This window comes from Mus caroli, unplaced genomic scaffold (genome assembly GCF_978045245.1).
Source record: "Mus caroli unplaced genomic scaffold, Mus_caroli_1 scaffold_4, whole genome shotgun sequence".
Classification (NCBI taxonomy): Eukaryota; Metazoa; Chordata; class Mammalia; order Rodentia; family Muridae; genus Mus; species Mus caroli.
Window position 1 is genome coordinate 141,529,402 of NW_028227259.1, and position 24,213 is coordinate 141,553,614.

General features: G+C 50.4%; 1 protein-coding gene across 3 annotated transcripts; it reads right to left on the reverse strand.

Annotated features, from left to right (window-relative positions):
* Positions 1–253: 253 nt before the first annotated feature.
* On the reverse strand, positions 254–23,186 carry Slc12a9 (solute carrier family 12 member 9). 3 transcript variants are annotated; one of them, XM_085837340.1, is made up of 15 exons: positions 21,058–23,186; positions 18,558–18,946; positions 17,144–17,366; positions 16,808–16,942; positions 15,621–15,752; positions 13,655–13,963; positions 12,814–12,921; positions 12,591–12,702; positions 10,990–11,147; positions 10,800–10,882; positions 8,560–8,684; positions 8,229–8,421; positions 7,908–8,082; positions 7,146–7,292; positions 254–1,532 (listed from the first exon to the last, which is right to left on the reverse strand). In XM_085837340.1, the coding sequence occupies exons 3-15, from the start codon at positions 17,322–17,324 to the stop codon at positions 646–648; spliced, it is 2,745 nt and encodes a 914-aa protein (XP_085693466.1). In that variant the 5' UTR covers positions 17,325–17,366; positions 18,558–18,946; positions 21,058–23,186; the 3' UTR covers positions 254–645. The 3 variants fall into 3 exon arrangements, with proteins under 3 accessions (XP_085693466.1, XP_021018065.1, XP_021018063.1); XM_021162406.3 differs by having other exon boundaries at positions 18,558–23,186; XM_021162404.3 differs by lacking the exons at positions 18,558–18,946; positions 21,058–23,186 and adding an exon at positions 18,117–18,538.
* Between the last annotated feature and the right edge of the window lie 1,027 nt (positions 23,187–24,213).

Consider the following 24,213-nt stretch of genomic DNA (forward strand, 5'->3'; position numbering starts at 1 on the left):
CTGCAATCCTTCCCCTCTCTGGCCCCCTCCTGTTAAGAGAAGACCGCCCTCCTCCGGAGCCAAGCCGCAGGGTGGGCTGCAGGCCGCTCTGAGAGGCTCTGGCCCAGCAATTCTCTCGGATCCCTGCCCCAGTCCTGCACGTGGCAGCCTCTCGGCCTGGGCTCTGAACGCATCTGTCTCCACCCCCTCACGGATCTCTCCCTTCCCACCCGGCTCCCTCTCACCTACCCACCAGCAGTGCTCCACCAGCCCATAGTGTTTCGGTCTTTTATTTATGGTCAGTAGTTAGAAAAATAAAACAAAACACAAACATCACCACCCAAGGAAGTCGGGGAGAGGGAGGCGGTGCGTCTGTGGCCAGGATGGGGACACTGAGGTAGCCTAGAGTCACAGAAGAGGCCAGCCCCTCTGGTCAAGGCACCAGTGAAGGAAGAGGAGGAAGACCAGGGACAGGGCCGCAATGTCCTCCCCTACAATGGGACAGCCACCTAGAATTAGTGTACTATGTCCGTCCCCCGCCCAAAGGAGACCATGGTCCCCTTAACACATCATCCAAAGGGCAGGGCCCACTGGGGGCGGGGGGAGGGGCGTCCATTGTTCAGAATGAGCCTGGGCCCTCTCTATCCAACCCTGTATGAACAGGCATCAGAGATCAGTGCAGGTTACCGGAGTGACCCCATGAATAAGAAGGGTGGGACCCAGATCACGGCTCAGGGTCTCCAGCAGTGCCAGGTATCTGGGGTATCGAGCAGGATCAGCAGGTGGTCGAGGCAGGTACAGGAAGGTAAGGGCTGTGGTGGGTCCCTCCTCCCCATCCCTTCCTTCGGGTCCCCCAGGGCCTCCTACGGTGCCTCTCCCCTGCTGGGCGCGCACCAGGGCATTGGCACTGCAAGCTAGAGCCTCAGCCTCTTCGTCTCCTCGACCACCATTCACAAAGTCCCCTTCCTCCTCCTCAGGCTCGCCAGTCTCTGCCCCTTCACCCCACACCACCTCTTGCACCTCTGCCCGGATCCTGAGTTGACTCAACAGGGCCCGGAGCCTTCCCTCTGCTGCCCCAGGAGCCTCCCTGGGCCCCAAGCACAGGAAGATCCGGAGCCGGGCACTGTGCCAGGCAGGCACCATACTTAAGATGGTAGCCATCTGCAACAGAAAAAGGCCACAGACGTCCACGTAGCCAGGTCCACCCCGGGGCCTCAGCAGGTTTAAGGGCCACACGTCCACATGATGTAGCTGAGCGCTGCTACTGGACCCCCGGCTTAGCCGCTCCGGGGGCAAAGCCCCACATGCTCGGGCAAGAACCACATTCTTGTTCATCTTGAGAGCGTCTGCCACCGTGGCCACGTAGTCTTGGGGACTGAGAGCCCTGGGACTCCCAGGAGCCCGAGGTGGAGGGAACAGCGTGCTCAGGGCTGGTGACCCGCCCTCTCTGGTGCCCTCTGCAGGTTCAGAGAAGGCTGGGTCTGTTAGAAAATGGTCCTGGGGTGGGGCGTCGTCGTAAAAACCGAGCACCAACGTGTTGGGCTTCATGCCGCCTAGGGGCAGAGAAGGGAGGCAGGAAGGAACAGAAATCAGGCTGAGGACTGAGTTTACACCACATAAAACGCGCCCACTCACACTTAGGTCAGCCATGAGGTATGGTATCCTCCTTGGCCGAAGCCCTTACAGCAAACATCAGACACAGGTTTGCACAATGATTTGACTTTGGCTAAACACTTTCACAGGCATGTATTTGACTATCTCTAGGACTCATCTCTTCCACTTTAAATAGGTAAAGTTCCCTTTAGGATGTTTTCCCCTTGTGAGAAGAGATGCTGGAGATTAATCTAGTGCTACGCCATCGATCAAGAAGATCAAGAAGAGCTATATTCCAAGCCCCATCGTAGATTTCCTTTAGGGTTTGGGGGCGGGGGGGGGTCTGTCTGTCGGCTTGCTTGTTTTCTTGCTTTATCGTTCTAAGGCAGGGAGGGTTTCATGATGTAGCTCTGACTGGGCTGCAACTCACTGTGTAGAACCAGCTAAGCACAAACTCATGGAAATCCACTTGCCTCTCTCTCCTAAGCCCTAGGATTTAAGGCACTCACTTACTCAAGATTTTTGGTTTTCCAGACAAGGTCCCAGGCATCCTGGGCTTTCTTTGAACTCTGAGTGGCAGAAGATAACCTTGAACTTCTGATCTTCCTACATCCTCCTCCTAAGTGCTGGGATTCGTGGAGTGCTGAGAGGGACCTTAGGGACCTAAGTGCTCTACTGTACTGGCTGGTTTTGTATGTCAACTTGACACAAGCTGGGGTTTTCCTAGAGAAAGGAGTCTCAACTGAGAAAATGCCTCCATGAGATCCAGCTGTAAGACATTTTGTCAACTAGTGATCAAGTGCGGAGGCCCCCTTGTGGGTGGTGCCATCCCTGGGCTGGTAGTCTTGGGTTCTATAAGAAAGCAAGTTGAGCAAGCCAGGGGAAGCAAGCCAATAAGTAACATCCTTCCATGGCTCCTGCATCAGCTCCTGTTTCCTGACATGAGTTCCAGTCCTGACTTCCTTTAGTGATGAACAGCAATGTGGACGTGTAAGCTGAATAAACCCTTTCCTCCCCAACTTGCTTCTTGGTCATGATGTTTGTGCAGGAATGGAAACCCTGACAAAGACATCTACCAATGAGCTACACCCCCAGATCTGGGTTCTTTTAGTGCTAGGGTTGGCTGTTATCAACCACAGGCCCTAAACAGCTCATCTTTTTCATGTTAGGAGAAGCCATTTCAACCAGGCATGATGGCTCCAGCCCATAATCCCAGCAACCAAGAGGCTGAGGCAGGAGGATTGCTCTTAGTTTGATGCCAGCCTAGACTACAGAGCTAGATCCTGTCTCAACCAGAAAACAAACAAGCAAAACCCCAGAGATTCAAGTTAGCCTCTCCTGAGGAAAAGAGACTTCTGTAGCCCAGGCTGGCTCTGAACTTGCAGCCCTCCCTGCCTCAGCCTCCTGAGTAGCTGGGATTACAGCTTGCATCACCAGGCTTGAGTGAAATAAAATCAGAGAGCCTGGCCATTCAAGTTCATGATGTCAATCTCCAGGGAAGACATCCCAGGCCCCTAAAGGGAGGCCAGGACTATCTATCGCTAGTCTTTGCAGTTTCCTTCTACTTCAAAGCTCCAGGGACAACTGTCTGCAGGCTGGTACCCAGAGGAGGCAGAAAGTGTCTGTTGTTTATCAGAGGCCACATCCGAGAGAAAGCATTCATTTACCTCATTTGAACCCTGTGGTAACACTATGAGATAAGTACTTTTCAGTCTGCCCCTTTTAGAGATAAGGAACCAGCCTCAGGCCCCACGCAATGAAGTCACTGGCCTCAGGCCTGAGAGGGCTTGGGCACGAAGCTGAATATGTCTGCCCACATGAGAGGCCGTACGTTCATTCTCCAACCTTCCTAGCTGGGCTTGGAGCAAGCACAATGACTCAAAGTTGTCCAAGAAGTCCCAGTGGTGCAGTAGATAAAGCAAGGGCCTCTCACACCCCCGACTGTAATCGCTGGAGACTTACTTTTTATACTTTTAAAAAAATTTTTTTGAGACCAGATTTTCATTATATTACCCAGGCTGGACCAGAACCCACCATGCTACTGCCTCAGAAACTTCATTTTCAGGATATGGCAGCTCATGCCTATAATCCCAGCACTCAACCAGCTAAGGCAGGGGCATCATGAGTTCAAAGTCAGCCTAGACAATTTAGTGACACCCCATCTAAAAAAAAAAACCTTTTCATTGTTTTTTTTTCCCCTTCTTTTTTGAAACAAGGTCTCACTGAGTATCCCTGGCTGGCCTATATCTCCCAAGTGCTGGGGTTAAAGGTGTATGCCTTGATATCTGGCTTCTACCTTCATCATCATCTTCATCATCATCATCATCTTGTGTTGTGCATGAAAGGGAGGCATGGATGCCAAGGTATTCATGTGCAGGTTAGAGGACAATTTTATGGGGTCAGTTCTCTCCTATCTTTATGTCGGTACCAAAAATTGAACTCAGGTTATCTTGCAAGCCCCCCGCCTTATCTTTTGAGTCAGGGTCTTACAGAGTCTGGAGATAATGGCCTGGCTGGCCCTAAGAGCCTTCCTGGCTCCATCTTGCCAATGCTGGAATTAGATGTGCCCAGAGGTGCCCGGCTTTGATATGGTGCTGGGGACCCGAACACAACTCCTACTTACACAGCAAGTATGCCACCTGGTATGCCACGTCCCCAGGCACACCTTTTCCTTTCCATTGCAGCCATCTCCCTCAGCCTCAGGGTACATCTCACTAGTATGGGGGCCCCTTTGTAGAAGAAAAGCTAAGGCCCTCAGGTGCCCTAGAGGTAAATGGTAGTTAAATCACAAACCTCTTAGCAGAAGCTGACTGCAAGCCCAACTAATTGTCCACCACTTTGCACCAAGCAGTTCGAAGTTCAATGCTGTTGATCTTTGGCCTGACTGACTGCAGGGGGAGATGAAGGTGTTTGCTCAGATGACAGACACTAGTCTTGGGATCTAGGAGGTGTCTAAGCATGGGATCGGAGGTCCCTGGGGTACAAGGCTGCAGGCCTGGCTATATGAGTCACAGAGCTGCACTGCCTGCTAGTGTAGACCTGTGATTCTAGCTGTGTGGAAGGTTGAAGCATGAGGATCTAAAATTCAAGGTCTCTGGAGATAGTGGCACACGCCGTTATTCTCAGCAACCAGGAGGCAGAGGCAAGAAGATCCCTGTGAGTCTAGAAAGTGAGTTTCAGGACAGCTAGGGAAACACAGAGAAACCCTGTCTCAAACCTTTGCCTCCCACACAAAAACAAAAAACAAAACCCAAAAAAACACAACAAAAACAAACAAAAAAACCCTAAAACTTTCAAATTCAAGGTCTTCCTGCGCAACCTGGTTATACTCATCAAAAAAATAAAATAGAATAAAATAAATAATAAAAGGGCTAAAACTGCATACACTAGCAAGATTTTGCTGAAAGGACCCTGATATAGCTGTCTCTTGTGAGACTAGGCCGGGGCCTAGCAAACACGGAAGTGGATACTCACAGTCAGCTATTGGATGGATCACAGTGCCCCCAATGGAGGAGCTAGAGAAAGTACCCAAGGAGCTAAAGGGATCTGCAACCCTATAGGTAGAACAACATTATGAACTAACCAGTACCCCGGAGCTCTTGACTCTAGCTGCATATGTATTAAAAGATGGCCTAGTTGGCCATCACTGGAAAGAGAGGTCCATTGGACACACAAACTTTATATGCCCCAGTACAGGGGCACGCCAGGGCCAAAAAGTGGGAGTGGGTGGGGAGGGGAGTGGGGGGGAGGGTATGGGGGACTTTTGGGATAGCATTGGAAATGTAAATGAGGAAAATACCTAAAAAATAAAATAAAATAAATAAAATAAAAGGGCTAAAACTAAAGTTAAGCTTGGCTGTAAACTATTATTAGAATTAAAGTATTACTAGAATCCCCCAGGGAGGGGCTGGGGGCGTGGCTCAGTGGTAGAGCCCCTGCCTAGAATCCCCCAGTGAGAAATTGGAGACATGATTTAGTGGTAGACCACTTGCCTAACTTAAGCCAAGTCTAGGTTTAAACCAGGTGTGTGTGTGTGTGTGTGTGTGTATGTGTGCATGCGCCACATGCATACGTGTGTGTGCATGTGTGTGTGCTGGACAGGAAGAGCCACAGATCTGGCAATACTCCATTTATCTAAAGCACCACTCTCATACACCCTCAGCATCCTTTGTGACACAGGGACCCCATGACTCCTCCTTCCTGCTACCCTGACGGTTTGTTGGTAGTAGGGTCTGGCTGTAAAGCCCAGCATGACCTAGAATTCTTTGTCAGATTTCCAAGCACTAGGAATGTTGGTGTAAGCTGTTACCCTGGCTTCTCTACTATGGAGCCTTTCCAGCCTACTCAGTTGATTTTTGTTGACCACATCAGTAGTCAGTGGTCTTGCTTTCTTTGAATTCAGTTGGTTAGCACCCATCTTGGTTTATCTGTGGCAACACCACCCCAAACTTACTGGACCTCAGACACTAAGCAGGGTTAAACCCAGTTAGCATCTGGATGGGAGAAATTCTGTTTTAGTGGACAGTCTAAGCCTCAAACAATTTTCCAACTCTCCTTGGAAAAAATATTCTCCAGAGCCCAACTATCCTCTAAGTTTTGCTTCAAAAAAGAGAGAGCAGAGGACAGGGCTCAGCTTATAGAGTTCTTTGCTGGCATGCGAAAAGCCCTCGGTTCCATTCTCAGCACTGCATGCCTGTACAGTACTGCAGCATGCCTGTACAGCACTGCATGCCTGTACAGTACTGCAGCATGCCTGTACAGCACTGCATGCCTGTACAGCACTGCATGCCTGTGATCCCAAGCAAGAGGATATGCAGTTCAAAATCATCCTCAGCAACAGAGTGAGCTCCAAGTCAGCCTGAGCGCCACTGGACCCTGGCTAAGCAAAACAAAACAAAACAAAACAAAACAGGGACAGCAAGATGGATCAGGGTTAGGGGTGTTTGCAGCTAACCCTAATGATCTGAGTTCAATGTCTAATAGTCACATGGTAGATGCAGAAAACTGACTCCTGAAAGCTGTCTTCTGACCTCTGCTCGTGTACTGTGGCATGCTTATACAGACACACATACACACACACACACACACCACACACACACATGCACACCACACACACAAATACAGACTCCATACACACACACACACAAACTCCCACAATTAAATGTAATTTTTATTTGTTTTGTTTTGTTTTGTTTTGTTTGAGACAGGGTTTCTCTGTGTAGCCCTGGTTATCATAGAACTCACTCTAGACCAGGCTGGCCTGGAACTTAGAGATCCAACTATCTCTGCCTTCCGAGTGCTAGGATTAAAGGCGTGTGCCACTGCCATCTGGCTAAATGTGATTATTTTAATCCAACTACCAATGTCATGCCCTGCCTATGCCATATCTCCAGTCAGACAATGTGGTCACTGTCGGACAGTCTACTGCTATTATCTTTGGCTACTGTCTTATCTATGCTATATAGTAAGTTCCTTTTGCAATCTACAATCTAGTGGATTCCCTAGGGGAAGGGCGCAGAGATTGAAAGGGGACACTCGGGGAGTCTAAAGAGAGCGAGAGAAGAGCAGCTCACCAAGACCAGAGATCCGGAGCAGATGCTGGGCCCCCTGACGCACGGAGGGTGATAGCGTGAGATCCACAAAGGCCTTCACTTGGGCAAGGTCCACCAGGCTCAGCCATGCACCATACTGCGGCTGCACAGGGTCTGATGGTAAGGAGTCTACAATAGAAAGTAAAGAGAGAAGGTGATGACAGTCATAGTGACACAGTTCTCACGGGGCTGAGGCAGGAAGGTAATAAATTCAAGGCCAGCCTGGCCTTCACAGGGAGAACCTAGCTCACAAGAACAAGGGCGGGCAATATAGTTAAGGGTCTGCCCAGCATGTGCAAGGTACTAGGTTCAATCTTCAGAAGTCCAAAAACAGGAGAGAAACAGAGACACAAAGAGAGACACAGAGAGAGACAGAGACAGGGGTAAGGGGAGAGAGGTAGGGGCAACAACTATTAGCCAAGGTCATTTATTCTTTACTAAAGTTAGGGCTGTATTTCATCAGTAGAGCTCCTGCCTAGAATCCCCCAGTGAGGGGCTGGGGTGTGGCTCAGTGGTAGAGCCCCTGCCTAGAATCCCCCAGTGAGGGGCTGGGGGCGTGGCTCAGTGGTAGAGCCCCTGCCTAGAATCCCCCAGGGAGGGGCTGGGGCGTGGCTCAGCAACATACTGGGTTATTTAAATCATTTACTCCTTTCTAGAGTTCAAAGCCTGCATGAGTCTTGACAGAAACATGAGGCATGAGACAGAAGAGAGGAAAGTCAAGAGGGGAGCAAGATAGTCACGCACCAAGGTCTCCCAGAGTGACATGGCCCAGCACATAGAGTCCCCCCTTCTTAAGCTGGTTGGCCAGGCGCAGCAGAGGCAGGGCACCCCGTGGGTTTCCCACCAGGAGCAGCAGCTGGGGCCGCCAGAACTTCACGTGCTCCTTGCGGACATCCAGGCGGAGCAAGTACTTCCGAACCTGAGAAGCAAGAGGAGGTGGTGGGCGGGAGGAGGGGTACCAGCAGGGAGTTACCATTCAGTTCTCAGCCTGAAACACCAACCCCCTGGGGTGGGAGGAGAGGGTTTCCCAGAGACTACCTCCCACCCTTCCTCAAGGTCCCCAACCTGGTGGAAAAGCAAGGCTTGGCTGACATAACCCCAACTGCTGGGTCCTCCTCGTGCGGTGAGAAGAGCGGAAAGCAGGCCCATGAGAAGAAGGGACCCGCCGGCGGCCCCAGGACTAATGAGAAACATCATCAGCAGGCAGGAGGCCACCCCAAGCAGGCAGGTGTGCCAGGAGAACAGGCTGAAGGTGGGGCTAGAAAGAGGGAAAGCACTCAGGGCTGTGCCCCACCCCCAACACTTGCCTGCCACTCACTCTAGTCCCCAGTCCACCCTCCACGAGGCTCCAGCCTTCCCACTTCTCCTTGTTCTCTAATGTATCTTTATTCCTCACCGGAAGTTAGGGGCCGAAGCCCACTCCAGACTCAGGCAAGACAGGTCCACCGCGGCATAGGCCACCAAGTAGAAGACGGTGACCACGGCAGCCAATGTGTTGAGCTTCCCAGCCAGCAGCACCAGCTGAGAAAGAACCATGGCTTATGTAGCACTAATCCAAAGTGCCCATTCCAAGGGCTGGCCAGATGGCTCAGTGGAGAAAGACATCTCCTGCCCAGCCCGGTGACCTGAATTCAATCCGGGGATTCACATACTGGAGGGAGAGACTCGATTCTCCTGAGGTGTCCTCAGACCTCCACACACATATGCGCACGCAAGTTTGGGCACCCATGTGCACACAGAGAAAGAAGTGGAAGGGATTAGGCCAGGTGTGGTGGCTCACGCCTTCATTTCCAGGGGTCCCCAAGTCAGATATTTCCCTATGAGTTCTAAGTCAGTCTACATAGCAAGTTCCAGGTTGGTTAGGGCTACAAAGTAAGACCTTGTTTCAAAAAAACAAAAAACAAACAAGCAAAAAACACAAAAATGCTTTGCCACTGCAACCTTAGGGACATCATTCAGGCAACAGAATGCCTGCCTGCCTAGCACTTATGAGGCCCCGGGACCCATCCCTGGCACCACACAAACAGTCAAGGCATGGCAGCGCATACCTATAATCCCAGTACTCAGAAGGTAGAGGCAGAAAGATCAGAAGTTCGAGGCCAGCCTAAGATATGTGAGACCAAGCTTATCCCCCAAATCCAAAAAAATATATAAACAAAACTCGAAATGCCAATGTACCTCTCTACAATACCTGTGCACTCTAAGGGGTGCTAAGGAACTCTATTTAAAGCCAGTTTACCCACATGAAGGTCCATAAGATGCCAGTGTCCCCCAAGAAAGGTCAATGTACACTAAGAAATGCCAGTGCACTCTTAGAACTCAGGTGGGAAGGCAAGAGTTGTGGGCTAGCCTGGGCTACACAGAAAGACCCTGTCTCAAAAGCAAAACAAATAGATGAAGGGTGGCGGGTAAAACTCAGCAGTAGAGGACTCAGTATGTGTAAGATACTAGGTTTGATCCTTAGGACTGCCAAATAAAATTAATAACTTAATTGTGGCCGGGCACATCTTTAATCCCAGCACTCAGGAAGCAGAGACAGGCAAATCTTTGTAAGTTCTAGGCTATTCTGGTGTACACATCAAGTTCCATGGCAGCCAGGGCTACAAAATGAGACGGTCTCAACATAAGTAAAAGTAAATGGCAGTTTATCAAAAGAGGTACCCCCCTGCCCCGTGTGTATGAGTGTGTGTGTGAGCGTGTGTGTGTGTGTGTGAGCGTGTGTGTGTGAGTGTGTGTGTGAGCATGTGTGTGTGAGTGTGTGTGCACGTGAGTCTGTGTGCACGTGAGTCTGTGTGTGAGTCTGTGTGTATGTGTGAGTGTGTGTGAGTCTGTGTGTGCGTGAGTGTGTGTGTGAGTGCGTGAGTCTATGTGTGAGAGTGTGTGTGTGCGCATGAGTGTGTATATGAGAGTGTGTGAGTGTGTGTGTGTGAGTGTGTGCGTGCATGAGTATGTGTGTGTGAGTGTGCGTGTGTGTGCATGAATATGTGTGTGTGAGTGTGTATACGTGAGTGTGTGTGCATGAGTGTGTGTGCGTGAGTCTGTGTGTGTGTGAGTGTGTGTGAGTGTGTGTGTGCACGAATATGTGTGTGTGAGTGTTTGTGTGTGTGTGTGGTGTGTGTGTGTGTGTGTGTGTGTGTGTGTAAGACAAGGTCTTACTCTGATTGGCTAGCCTGGCTCACACTTGTTACAATCTGTGTACCTCTTGTCTCCTGCGTGTTAGGACTGCGTGCATGGACTACCCACTTTATGTTAGCTATTTAATCTTAGGCAGTGCACAACTCTGGCTGGCCTCAATGTTTCAATCCATCCCCTTCCCTCAGCCTGCAAACCCGATTACTGATATGCACCTCTACGCTGGCCTATATCCTCATTTCCTTAACACCTCTCATCCACACCTAAGATGGCTTCTTTTTTTTTTTTTTTTTTTTGGTTTTTCGAGACAGGGTTTCTCTGTGTAGCCCTGGCTGTCCTGGAACTCACTCTATAGACCAGGCTGGCCTCAAACTCAGAAATCCACCTGCTTCTGCCTCCCAAGTGCTGGGATTAAAGGCGTGCGCCACCACTGCCCGGCCTAAGATGGTTTCTGAGTGGGCTAGCTAGAGAGTGGGAGGCAGGCCAGCTCCAAGGAACACTCACCTGCACCAGGCCCCAGGAATACAGGACAGCACCCCAGGGATTGCCCCCTCCAGATACCACCTTGGCTGGTGCCAAGATGACCCCTGTAAACACAGAATCACAGCAGACACATCAGCCTGGGTCTAGAGGGGACAGAGACAGACCCAGGAGGGCCCGCCCAGAGCAGCTCGTCACACAGAGGGCACCACACCGAAAAGGTCATCTTGGGCCAGCGCATGCAGGATCCGGGAGGCACCGATGAGAGAGCTCATGGAGGCTGAGAGGGCCGTGGCGTAGATGCCGATCAACACGAGCGGGGGCCACAAGCTGATGTCACGGAAAAAGCCATAGTCTTCTTGAAGCAGGGCTCTAGCAGGAGGAAGGGAAGGGCTGGTTAGCGTGCTGCTGTCCTAAGGTCCTCACAAGAAACACTGTGTCCCTAGAGCGAGGTCTTGGAAGGGAGCTTGTAATCCTAGCATTCAGAAAGTGGAGGCAGGAGGATCTCGGGTTCTGGACCAGCCTCAGCTATGTACATACGGGGCAGTGATTTTCAACCTTCCTCATGCCGAGACCTTTAATACAGCTCCTCAGGCTGTGGTGACCCCTCCTCCAACCATAACATTATTTTTGTTGCTACTTCACAACTATTTTGCTACTGTTATGAATAATAATATAAATATCTGTGTTTCCAATGGTTTTAGGTAACCCCCGTGAGTCATTTACACCTCCCTGCGCGCACACACACAAGGGGCCACAACCCACATGTTGAGACCCACTATTATAGAGAGTTTGTGGCCAGCCTGAGTTACATGAGACTCTCAAAAACCAAAGAAGTCAGGTCCTCCATCCTGGCCTGATGACTGACTTACACCTGTCATTCCAGCACTCAGGAGCCTGAGGCTGGAGGATTGCTATGAGGGTAAGGCCATGGAGTAAGATCTTGTCAGAAAAAGAACTGGGTTAGGCCACTGATAGGCACATCTGCAGACTAGAGAAATCTCTGATCCAAGGCCAGTTCATGCCTCAAGAGTACAACAAAGGGCTGGAGAGACGGCTGAGTGGTTTAGGGGAACACTCTGGTAGCCATGAGAACCTGAGTCTGAATCACAGAAGCCACGTAACATGCCGAGCATGGTTGTAACCTCAGAGGAGAACAGGAGGACCCCTGCGGCTTGTTGTCCACCAGCCCAGCCAACAAAAAAAAACAGCTCTCCAGCTTCAGTGACAGACCCTGCCTGAAAATAAAAAGAAACCAGGCACTGGTGCCACACACCTTTAATCTCAGCACTCGGGAGGCAGAGGCAGGCGGGTCTCCATGAGTTTGAGGTCAGCTTGGTCAACATAGTTCCTGGCCAGCCAGGGCTACACAGAGAAACCCTGCCTCAAAATAAGTAAATAAATAAATAAATAAATAAACAATAAGAGATGGGGCAGGGAAGATAGCTGATAGCTTCCTTCAGCCTTGAGGAGGAATTTACACACACACACACACACACACACACACACACACACACACACACACACACTTTTCTTTTGAGACAGGGTTTCTCTGTGTAACCCTGACTGTCCTGGAACTCACTCTGTAGACCAGGCTGACCTCGAATTCAGAGATCCACTTGCCTCTGCTTCAGGAGTGCTAAGATTTAAGGTGTGTGCCAGCATCCCTCCGCCATGTGTAGCACCAATGGGAGAAGCTATCTCCACCTGTCCCTCCACGCCCACACCCTGGGTACCTACTGTGTTGACCCAGGGAACCATCTCATTCCAACACCCAACCTCAGCGAGAGTCTTTCAGCTCCCACCACCACATACCTGTCACAAGTGAAGCTGGAAAGGAAGAACAGCAGGATGTAGATGAAGAAGGTATAGGCGACTGCAATGATGGTGCCCAAAGGAATTGCCCGGCTGGGGTCCTTCAGCTCCCCTGGAGGGACAAGAGCAGAGAGAGAGAGGCCAGCTCTCCTATCACACCCATCTCTCTCACACCAGCAGCCTTACCACACCCCATTCCCCACCCTCAAGAGCAGACTCTCACCTGACATGTTGGCCCCAGCCATGATGCCCGTGCAGCCGTTGAAGAGAACTGCAAAGACACTGGCAAAAGTCATCATGGCCCCTGTGGTGTAGTCCTCGGCGTAGCCAGCTGGGGGGTGGAGTACAGGGGATCAGGATTCCTCTAAGGGATCCAGACACCTTGGCTAAGCCACTTCACACTGACATCCCCTCCACGGCCCTGACTTGGACTCAAGGGCAGCCAGCCCATGTGAGGGGCCCTGTGTCAGCTCCCCATTTTCCTTGGTATTATCTCACAGACCTCTCCTACCCTCTTCTCCTATCCAATTTCATCCACCCAGCTCAGAGCACCTGTGGGACTTGCTTGTGCCTTCCCCAGCCTGAAATCAAGGCTAGGTCTCCCTTCTTCCTTTGTTTTAAGACAGGACCTCATTGGATCCCAGGCTGGCCTCAAACCCACTGTGAAGCCAAGGATGATAACGAACGTGCGATGCTCAATGCTCTGGCCTCTGCCTCCTGAATGCTGGGATTCCAGGCATGCACAACTCTGAGCGTCTTCTGCGGTGCTGGGAGTAGAACCCAGGGCTTTGTGCACACTGGGCAAGTGCTCTGCCAACTGAGCTCCAGCCACAGCTCCTCCAGGCATTCTTGCTTTTAAGAATTATTTGCATATTTTATTATGGGGGTGGGACAGGTGTGGGGACAGGCTCTATGTGTGCAGGTGCCCAAGAAGGCCTGCGAATGATGTCATTCCCTGAGATGCTGGGCATTCCTGACTGCTGAAGCACCCCAGCCCCTCCTCCAGGGACTCTAAGGCCCACCTCTCTCATACAAGGCCCCTTGCACTATGGTGTTCAACTCACCACCTAAGTTGTCCCTTAGGGTGCTTCCGTTGAACCCAGTGAAGTGCCCATGCCGGTGTGGCACGGAGGAAGCATTGGTGCCCGGTCGAGGAGCTAACGGGATGTTCCTGGGTCCCACTGCCACAAAACTGACCAGCACGGAGGCCAGGGAGCCAGAAACCAGCAGGAATGTAAGAAAGGAGGCTCGGGCATAGAGCCCAGCTCCCAAAGTGCACACACCACCCACGAGGCCCAGCAGAAGGGAGCCATAGAGCAGATTCCAGCCATAACCCTGGGGTAGAACCTGGATCCCACTGGAGCCTGTGGCATCTGGAGAGAGACAGGATTGAGTTAAGAGGTGTGGGCCCTAAGGAGATACCCAGCCCCAGCTATAATCCTCTCCACCCACCTGCTTCTAGAGACCTCATTTATCCTGCATTGCTTTTCAGGATAATCCCAGCATCTTTGCTCTCCCTGGTGAGGACCACTTGCTATGGAAATTTACAGACCATCAGGCTGGTCTCTCCGACTAGAACCAGGCATGTCCAATCTTTTGACTTTGCAACATGACATTGTCATTGACAAATCCTGCTTCCCATAGAGAACTTCCCAAAGTACAAAAAAAAAAATTTTTTTTTTTTAAATCTCAGAAAAAGACAGCAAGATGCCTCGGGAAACAACACACCTGCTGCCCAGTCTGACAGTTCAACGCCCAGAACCCTCATGGGAGAAGAAAAAAAAAAGCAATTCTTATAAGTGGTCTTCTGACCTCCACAGGAAGGCTATAGTACACACACATACACAGAGAGAGAGAGAGAGAGAGAGAGAGAGAGAGAGAGAGAGAGAGAGAGAGAGAGAGAGAGTTTGTACCTGTAGTTGGTAGAGGGCTTACTTAGCATACATAAAGGCCTGGGTTTCGTTCCCAGCATCCACATAAAACCAGTCTCAGTGGCACATGCCTGCAATCTAACTATTGGAAGATGGCGACAGAAGAGTCAGAAGTCCATCGTCATCTTCAGGATGGTTTGGGATACGTGAGCCTTTTCCCTTTCCCTTCCTTTCCTTTCCTTTCCTTCTTTCTTTTTTCTTTCTTTCTTTTTTTTTCTTTTTTTTTTTTGGTCTCATTATGTAGCTCAAGCTGTTTTGGAACTCACTGTGTAGACCAGGCTGGGTCTCAAGCTCACAAGATTCGCCTCTCTCTGCCTCCCAAGTACTGAGATGAGAGGTGCGTGCTACCCCACCTGGCAGATGACCCACTTCTATTTGGGATCTTGGAGGTGAGGAGATAAAACTTTAATCTGGACCACACTTTCCGCTGGCCGCCTATATGAAGGACATGGATGAAGGACGCTCTCTCTTCGCCTGCTTGTTCTCATCCTCACTAGCAAATCCACTCCTTCACTGGCAGTACAGCCTACTTCTTCAGGATTCCGGTTTATACAGAAGACCAGCTGAGACACCAAGCCTCGCAGACCAAACAACTCCTGGATTCTTAGACCTTCCACTCATAGGCAGCCATTGTTGGACTAGCTGAAGCACAGCTTGTAAGTCATTCTAATTAAATTCCCATACATGTGTGTGTGTGTGTGTGTGTGTGTAAGGAAAAGTGATAAGGGAAGATAGCCAACATTGACCTTTGGCCTCTACCGAGGCATACTCAAGCTCACCTACACATGCACATACACACAACACACATGTACACTCCATACATGCCCCCCCCCAAAAAAAACAGAAAGAAAAGAAAACACATCTAAACAAGAACCTAACGTTTGAAGCAAGCTTAAAATTTTGTGTTGGGAGCATTCATTGCTGTCCTTGGCCACATGTGGCCAGAACACTACAGGTTGGACATGCCTGGGGACAGTAAGTTCCCTGGGGGCAGAGACAAGCACTGGGTTGCCCATGTGCATCTTGGGAGACATGACTCCACAATCCCAGATTCTGAGAAGCCCAGCACCCCCCAGACCAGCTTGGGGAGAACACAGACCAGCCCCGAAGACGTCCAGTATAGACTCCACCAGTCCCAGCAGGGATACGGCACAGCCACAGACGTTAGCCAGGTAGAACATGAGGCCGATGCTGCCACCAACCTCCGGCCCCAGAGTCCTGCTGATCATGACTAAAAGTGGAAGCAGGAGATTGAGCGTTAAGGGAAAAGAAACTGAAAGAGAGGAAGGGGCCCTAAGCCAACCTCCCAGCTGCTTCACATCCAGGTTTCCTGTAAGCATCAGCTCAGCTGCCAGCAATGCTGTGCCTCTGTCCTCATCTCTACATAAATCCTAAGAATGCACAGCCTAACCCATTTCCCGCCCTGGGATACATGAGCCCATTGGTCAGGCAAGCCCTCTACCCTGAGCGCCTCCCTTGCTCTCTTTTTACTCTTTATTTTGTTTGTTTTTTAATTTTTTTTAAAAAAAGAATTCATTTCATGTACATTGGTGTTTTGCCTGCATGTGTGTCTGTGTGAGGGTGACCGGAGCGTCTGGAACTGGAGTTACAGACAGTTGTGAGCTGCCACATGGGTGCTGGGAATCAAACCCTGGCCCTCTGGAAGAGCAGCCAGTACACTTAACCCCTGAGCCATCTCTCCAGCCACCACCTTGTGTGTTTTTGATACAAGGTCTCAAGTAGCCCTGGTAGCTTTCAACTCACTATGGGCTGGATGATCCAGAACTCCTCAGCATTAGAGGCACGGTTCACCATGTCCCTCTCTTTATTTTTTTATTTAGCCCAGGCTGGTCTCAAATTCATTCTGTAGCCTAGGGTACTCTTGGGATTTTCATCCTCCTGCCTCCATCTCCCAGGTACCCAGGGTGAGAGTCCTGCATTTCCACGCCTGGTATCACTTTCCTCATCTGTACAATGACTATCAGTGAGCATTTTTTTGTGGTTGTTGTTGTTGTTAGAGGGGGAGAAGGACTGGGGATCGAACCCTGAAGTTCATGCATGCTGGGCAAGCACTCTACCCCTGAGCCACACACACACTCTGTGCTTAAAAAACGCTAACTGCTAACAGTGTTAGGAGACCAGGCATGAAGATAAGAGTGCTGGTCACCTTTACCTGCTATATTCATTAACATTTGGCCTACTTTCAGACGATATTGGCCCCTTTCCCCTCCTGAACCTTGGAGGACAGAAATACCCAGACCCCAGTCCATCTAGGTTGGAGGATACAGTAGGCTCCGCCCCCTCTCACAGCTCCATTGGTGGCAATGGCACACACTGAGAGGACTGTTAGTGCCAGAATGATGTAGGCAACCAGTAGCATCGCCAAGGCCTGCAACAGCCCAGCGTGGCCCACCACGAACCCTGCACAGGGGGAGAAAAGCAGGTCACAAGGGATACTTATGTTCCTCTCCCCCTCCCCGCTCCCCCCATCCCACTGGCCAGCACAGTCCCACAGCAGAGCCTCACACAAAGCCTCAAGGGGTCTTACCCTCCATCTGACCACATGTACTAGGGTCCATCCCTAGCCTCAGCCCCTTCCCAATAATTCCCTCCTCTACTCACCAATCCTCAGAAACACGACTATGCTAAACATGGACAGAACCGTGGGTACCACCACACCCAGGAAGGTGGAGAGCTTGCGGGCTGATGGCACTCCAGATACTCCAGCTCCATTGGGAGGGAAGGCAGCCCCCTCTTCCCCCAGAAGCCGGTAGGCCAAAAGAGGGGAGCTCTCACTGGCCATTGCTGAACGCCAGCAGAGGAAGCCACAAAAGGGCTAGGAGACCTGTAAAAAGAGGTTTTAGTGGCTGGATAGCAATACCGCAGACCCTCTCTCCCTAAAAAAAACCCTAATTAAACACTCAGAGTTTCCTCAAAAGGAGAGTTGCAAAGGACACACACACACACACACACACACACACAGGGCACAGAAACTGTCCCAGCAACTTCCTCACTCTCGGACCCTGGTGTTTAAATAATCAGGGTCCCTTTCAGTTCTTAGGGACCGTGTCATCCTCCGTGCCTCTGAAACTAGGGGTAGCAGTGACTCTGCGAAAGGGACACAGATCCCCTTGTCAAATAGGTCTCGCCTTAATTGGCAACAAGAGGGGAAGAAGATCTCCTCAAAGGGAAGTTAGCTACAACCAGTAAACACCTCCTCCCAAGTCCTATGCTGCTCCTGTCGAGTGCCCTCAATACAGCACCTCACACAGGGGCAATAAGAAACTTTCAAAGCTCTCAAAGCTCCACCTTGTATCACCCCTGTCCCTCAACGCAGCTCAATCCTGACCAGATTTTTCTAATCTCTACAACGAGCCCTCCAAACTCTATCAATCCAAACAGAGCCATCAATTGTCCAAACACAAATGCAGGCAGCCTGGCATCACGCCACACAGGGTCCTCAGGGTCCTCCTCCCCCACCCACCCGCTCTTGTCCACTTGCTCCAGTAACAGGATGCCTGGGGGGTAGGACAGGCATCTGGCTCCAGCCTGCCAAGTGCACCGTGCATCTGGGTGCCGCAGGGTGCTCACTCACCACCCTAGGAATGAAGCTGCTCCGGTGTGATCCCAGCACGCCTGGGGGGCTCCGCTCTAAACCGAGGGGGCGAGGGAGCCGGAAAAAGCAAGCGGGCTACCGGGATGTCAGGCCCGGAGCCTGCCCTCCCCAGCAAGGCGTCCCATTGGTCCCGATTCAAGCCCCGCCTCAAAGGTGTGGTCTACACTCAAGCCCCGCCCACACTCTCGTACCGTGCCTGTGCAAGCCAAACCGTTCCACGTGCGTCTCGGGTGTCTTTTGCAAGGTAGTGGGTCACGATCCTCAGAGCCCCCCCGTTACCAGGATGCTAGCAGATGCCCATGGTGAGGGACTGACTGCACTCCGAGCTCCAGGGCGCCCCCAGGAGTATCTGAAAGGGGCGCGTGGCGACTGCGGAAAAGTGGAGTGGGCGGAACCGCGGCACCTGACTCAGGTACACACCTGGGAACTGAGAGCGACGTCGGTCAGCGCCTTCCGGAGTCGTACTATTTCAGCTTCTCCGGAGACCCAGAGTGCCTCGGGCTTCCAGCCTGGTCCCTTTCACATCCAGAGGAGACCCTCTCTCCTCGTCCAGTTTCAGCTCGCAGGCTGCGCTCTTCTCTTCGGCCACCGGAGGGAGCCGTGAACCTCCATCCCGACTCAGGTCCGGGTAAATAAGCCGGTAACCCTGCTTGCTTTTGTGCCTAAGACCCTGTAACTGTGAGCTGGGCAGTGGTGGCCGCACGTCTTTAATCCCAGCACTTGGGAGGCAGAAGCGGGCGGATTTCTGAGTTCAAGGCCAGCCTGGTCTACAGAGTGCGTTCCAGGACAGCCACGGCTACAGAGAAACCCTGTCTCGAAAAAAGAAAAAAGAAAATATCCTCTATCTGTGACCCCTAAAACTCCAACTTCAAACCTTACAGGTCTTACCAACGACGCTTCCTCATCTATAAAACGAGACTTAAAAAAAGACATCCCGGGCTGGTGAGATGGCTCAGTGGGTAAGAGCACCCGACTGCTCTTCCGAAGGTCCAGAGTTCAAATCCCAGCAACCACATGGTGGCTCACAACCATCCGTAAGGAGATCTGGAGTGTCTGAAGACAGCTACAGTGTACTTACATATAATAAATAAATAAATAAATCTTTAAAAAAAAAAAAAGACATCCCTTCAAAGAGGGCAGTTGAGAGATGAACTAATCGTGTATACTCGCAGGGGGCATGGGTGGGGGCGCTCTTTATGTAGACCGGGCTAGCCCCATTTCAATACATAGCTGAAGACTTCATGCTTCTGATCCTCCAGCCTATCCCTCCCACGTGTTGGGATTACAGCTAAGTAACAGCACAGCCTGATGCTAATATTTATTTTCCTAAAAGAGCACTGCTCCCACCCGCCCCGAGATTAAACACAGAGCCTCAAGCACACTAAGTGATGCTATAGTACATACGCAGCAGCCTTAACACATTGACTCTTTAGTCCAATACATACATATTCATTTTTCCCCTCGCACAGTATTGTATTAAATATGCATAACCATTCTATGAGTGCACGCTCTATTACTGTGGTTGTATTAGATTAGAGGACTGAAGACGGGAAACTTTTTTTCTTTAGATTTTTTTTTTTTAATGTTGTATTTTGTCTCATGTATGTATGTGTACCACGTGCGTGCCTAGTGGCCATAAAGGTTAGAAGGGGGTGCTGGATCCCATGGGAGTATAGGTACGGGTGATTGTGAACCACCACGTAGGTGATGGGAACGGAATCTGGGTACTCTGCAAGAGCAGCAAGTGCCCCCAGTGAGCCATCTCACTGGTCCCCCTTGGAGACCTTTAGCCACATGTTCTGAATTTTTTATGTAGCGTAGCGATTCATGATCACCCTGTTATTTAGACCTCCAGAATGAGCACAGTTATAGAGTCTCACATTCCCATAGAAGAGGCTGGGGCTCCAAGTTACCAAAAGCGCTTGTCATACAAGCACAAAGACCCGAGTTCTGATCCCCAGAGCTCAAGTAAAGGAATCTGAATAAGCCGGATGCTGGGGAGGCAGACAAGAGGATCCCTGGGGCTCAGCATAGCTGCATTGGTGACCTCCAGGTTCAGTGAAAGAAATAAAGTAGAAAGTTACTGGGAAAGACACGTGACCTAGGCTTCCTTGTGCATATGAATTTATGTGGACACAGACAGGCACACCTACTGTGGCTCTACCAAGGATAAATCAGGCATCCTTGCTACCCATGTTTCAGACAATATTTGGCGATTTTTTTTTTTTTTTTAATTTCTGAAAGCTTGGATGTGGCTCCCTCCACTTTGACCATGCCAATAAGAACTGCTCTGGTCCTGCAGTTTGTGTGATTGTTTGAGCCTGGCTCTTAAGTAACCCAGGCTGCACAGCTGTGGATAACCATGAATTCCTAAGCTTCCTGCCTCCTCGTCCCAAGTGCTGGAATTATAGCTATCTTGCCACCATGCCTGCCTTCTTTCTTGGTTATGTCTCCCCCACCCCCTCAATTTTTCAAGACAAGGTTCCTCTGTATAGCCCTGCCTATTCTGGAACTTGGAACTTGTTTTGTAGATTGGCTGGCTTAAAACTCAGAGATCCATTTGCCTCTGCTTCTACCTCCCAAGGGCTGAGATGAAAGGTATGAGCTACCACATCTGGCTAGTCTTGTTTATGTTTTTTTGTTTGGTTGTTTTTGTTTTTGTTTTTTGTTTGTTTGTTTGTTTGTTTTTGAGACAGGGTTTCTCTGTAGCCCTGAATGTCCTGGAACTCACTCTGTAGACCAGGCTGGCCTCAAACTCAGAAATTCACCTGACTCTGCCTCCCAAGTGCTAGGATCAAAGGCGTGCGCCACCACTGCCCGGCTGTTGTTTATGTTTTAAGTGTGGTTTTCTCTGTTGGTTTTGAGACTGGGTTTCATGTAGCCCAGGTAGCTGGCACTCAACTGAATCTCAGAGGTATACCTATGGAATAGCACTAAGGTAGATCCTCTGACTATTACTACAGAAACCTTCCATCCAGTGAAATGTCTTCAGTAAGCAGCCCAGAATCAACTCCAGTGTCAGACAGCCTATCAGGGTAGGCTCACAACCCTTTCATAATCAGCCTCTCTCCCTGGAAGAGAGGAAAAATCAAATAAACTATATACTGATCATGGTAGTTCATGCTTGTAACCCCACCATTCACTCAAAAGGCTGGGACAAGGGGAATGAGGGTTCAAGGTCATCCTTGTCTTCATAGACAGTTTGAAGCCAGTGTAGTCTACATTAGAACCTATCTCAGCGGGGCTGGTGAGATGGCTCAGTGGGTAAGAGCACCTGACTGATCTTCCGAAGGTCCGAAGTTCAAATCCCAGCAACCACAGGGTAGCTCACAACCACCTGTAATGAGATCTGATGCCCTCTTCTGGTGCATCTGAAGACAACTACAGTGCATTACATGTAATAAATAAATAAATTAATTAATTAATTAAAAAAAAAAGAACCTATTTCAGCACTGAGGAAGGGGAGAAAGGAGGGGGAAGGAGCTGCCACCCTCTGGCTTTTTTTCTTTTCTTTTTTTTCTCCTTCCTCTTTCTTTCTTTCTTTCTTTCTTTCTTTATTCCTTCCTTCCTTCCTTCCTTCCTTCCTTCAAGACAGGGTCTCACTAGTGTAGCCTCTGCTGGCTTGGAATGTAGACCAGGCTTTCCTTGAACTCTACTTGTCTCTGCCTCCTGAGTGCTGGGCTTAAAAGCATGCCAGACCATTTCCGTCCCAATTAGCTTCACTTTAATTAACCATCAGAGCCTCTGGAAGCCACACAGCTACATGTATGTGCCCCGTAAGTTCAGGAAAAGGTATCAGGTCCCCTAGCACTGGAGTCACAGATGTTTGTGAGCCACCCTGTGGGTCCAGAGAACCAAAGCTCCTTGTTCTGCATCTGTATGCTTTGCTGCCTTAACCTTTGGGTCAAGATCTGATTAGTCTCCCAGTAGCTTCGCTGAAGATAACACCTCAACAGGTTATGATAACAGCCTTGGGGGTGGCTGGCTGTTCAGTGAAGTAAAGGCGGCTTTTGTTACGAAGACTCTGATTCTCTTGAGCTAACAAGTGTCCTCAGGGTGGCTGGGACTGGATGAGGAGTCTTGATCTCTGTATTCATTTCTTTTCACTTTAATGTAAGTTCCAGCCAAGCAAGGAAGCGATTATTCTGGCTCCGGGCTGGAGCAGGAGGCAGCTGGCTCACACTGGATCCAGTCTGGAAGCAGAGAGAGATGAATGCTGGCCCTCAGTTCAGTTCTTTTCATTCAGTCCCCAGCCTGCAGTAAGACGCCAGGCGACAGTGAGAGGGTGCCTCCCCACCTCAGCTAAGCTATCTAGAAAATCCCTCACAAAACCCAGAGGTTTGCTTCGTTGGTGACACTAGATCCTGTCGAAATGACAATGAAGATTAGCTGTCAGAGCCGCTGTCCCTGTCCTTGCATTTGTACCCTTTGCTGCCTTAACCTTTGGGTCAAATACTGTTCCACTTTGTATACAGACTTAGGTCAGTTGAGAACTATTTTGCCCCGGGCTGAAGAGATAGCTCAGCAGTTAAGGGCACTCCTTGCTTTTACTGTGCGTTCCCAGGACCCACATGGTGGCTCACAAACATCTGTGACTCCAGTTCTAGGGAACCTGATGCCTTCTCCTGAACTCTTTGGGGTGCGTGCACATGGGGCACATACACACAGGCAAAACGCTCAAACACGTAAAGAATTTTAAAAAGAGAAACGCTTTGTCCAAGGCGCCACAACACAGTTATTTGGTCTCTCATTTCCCCTTTCAAAATTAAGACAACCAACCACCCGCCTCAAACTGGGCATGGTAGCTGGCTCATCTCAGCACTGACAAAACAGAGGCAGGTGGACCTCAAGTTCAAGGACAGCTTGGACTACGTAGCCAGACCTGTCTCAAATAGATAGATAGATAGATAGATAGATAGATAGATAGATAGATAGATAGATAGATAGATAGATAAAAAGACATATCTTTAGACTGCAGTTGTAGAAATTCTCTGATTCTTCCATTCTACTGTAAGCCGACGCCAGTCTTACTCTTCACGTGACTGCACAGGCCCCGCCCTCAAGGAAGGGAATGTGGCGGCGCCCTGGGTGGCTTCAGAGAGGGCAATCAACGAGAGGACGCTGATGCGCCAGAGCGTCCACACCGGCGTGGTTTCTGCGGTTGTATGCTGGGAAGGCGGGAATTCTGGCGCTACGCACTGGACAGCCCTCTCCTCCCTAGTTGGTTTTTGTTTTGTTTTGTTTTGTTTTGTTTGTTTTTTTTAAGACGGAAAGCAAGCAAGCAAACAAAGAGCCCAACCACCTAAACTTCAGTGGTGGCATGATCTGACCACCTGCTACCTCCGCACTTCTCGGGTCCCAGGATGCAAGGCAGAAGGATGAACTTACGGCGTTTAGTAACTGTTCTTCCCCCTTTGTGTCAACACTTTGCCAACTTATTAAAGTGACCTCATGTCAGCGCAGCCTCTCATACACACACACACACACACAATCTGTCCTTTCCTTGTCCGATCAGGAAGTCCAATCAACCCGGGAACTCCGAACGAGACCTCATATGATAATATAATAATTTCCTGGCGATGCCCCCAATCCTCCCTCCCTCCCACCGTGAGTTCCCCAGAGTCTGGTGATCTGTCCCTACCCCCTCCACCACAACCATGTCCAGGTCCCTAGGGCAGATGAGCCCTTGGCCACCACCCCTCCAATTTCCTGAAAACCCAGCAAACAAAAGGCTCGGGAAGGGAGGCGAAGCTGAGCTGAGCAAGGCGCCCTTCCTGCAGGACAGCTGATGGAGCAAAAAAAAAAAAAAAAAAAGGTCCAGGAGGGAGCAGAGGGGAGGAATGACATTCCAGGGTTCCTCCATGAATCCCATTAGATCCTGGAGAGGAGGGAGAGCATCAAGGGACCTGGACCTTAGATGGCCCAGGGACACCTGAACTTGCAAGCTTGGTGGGGTGATGTCAACCTCAGGGAATGGAGGGGGTGGGAGCAATCTTGGGGTTCAGGTGTGCTGTTTGGCTCCCAAGCGAGAATAGTGGGGGCTGGGAGACGCCTGCGTCATCTCCTCTGGGACCCA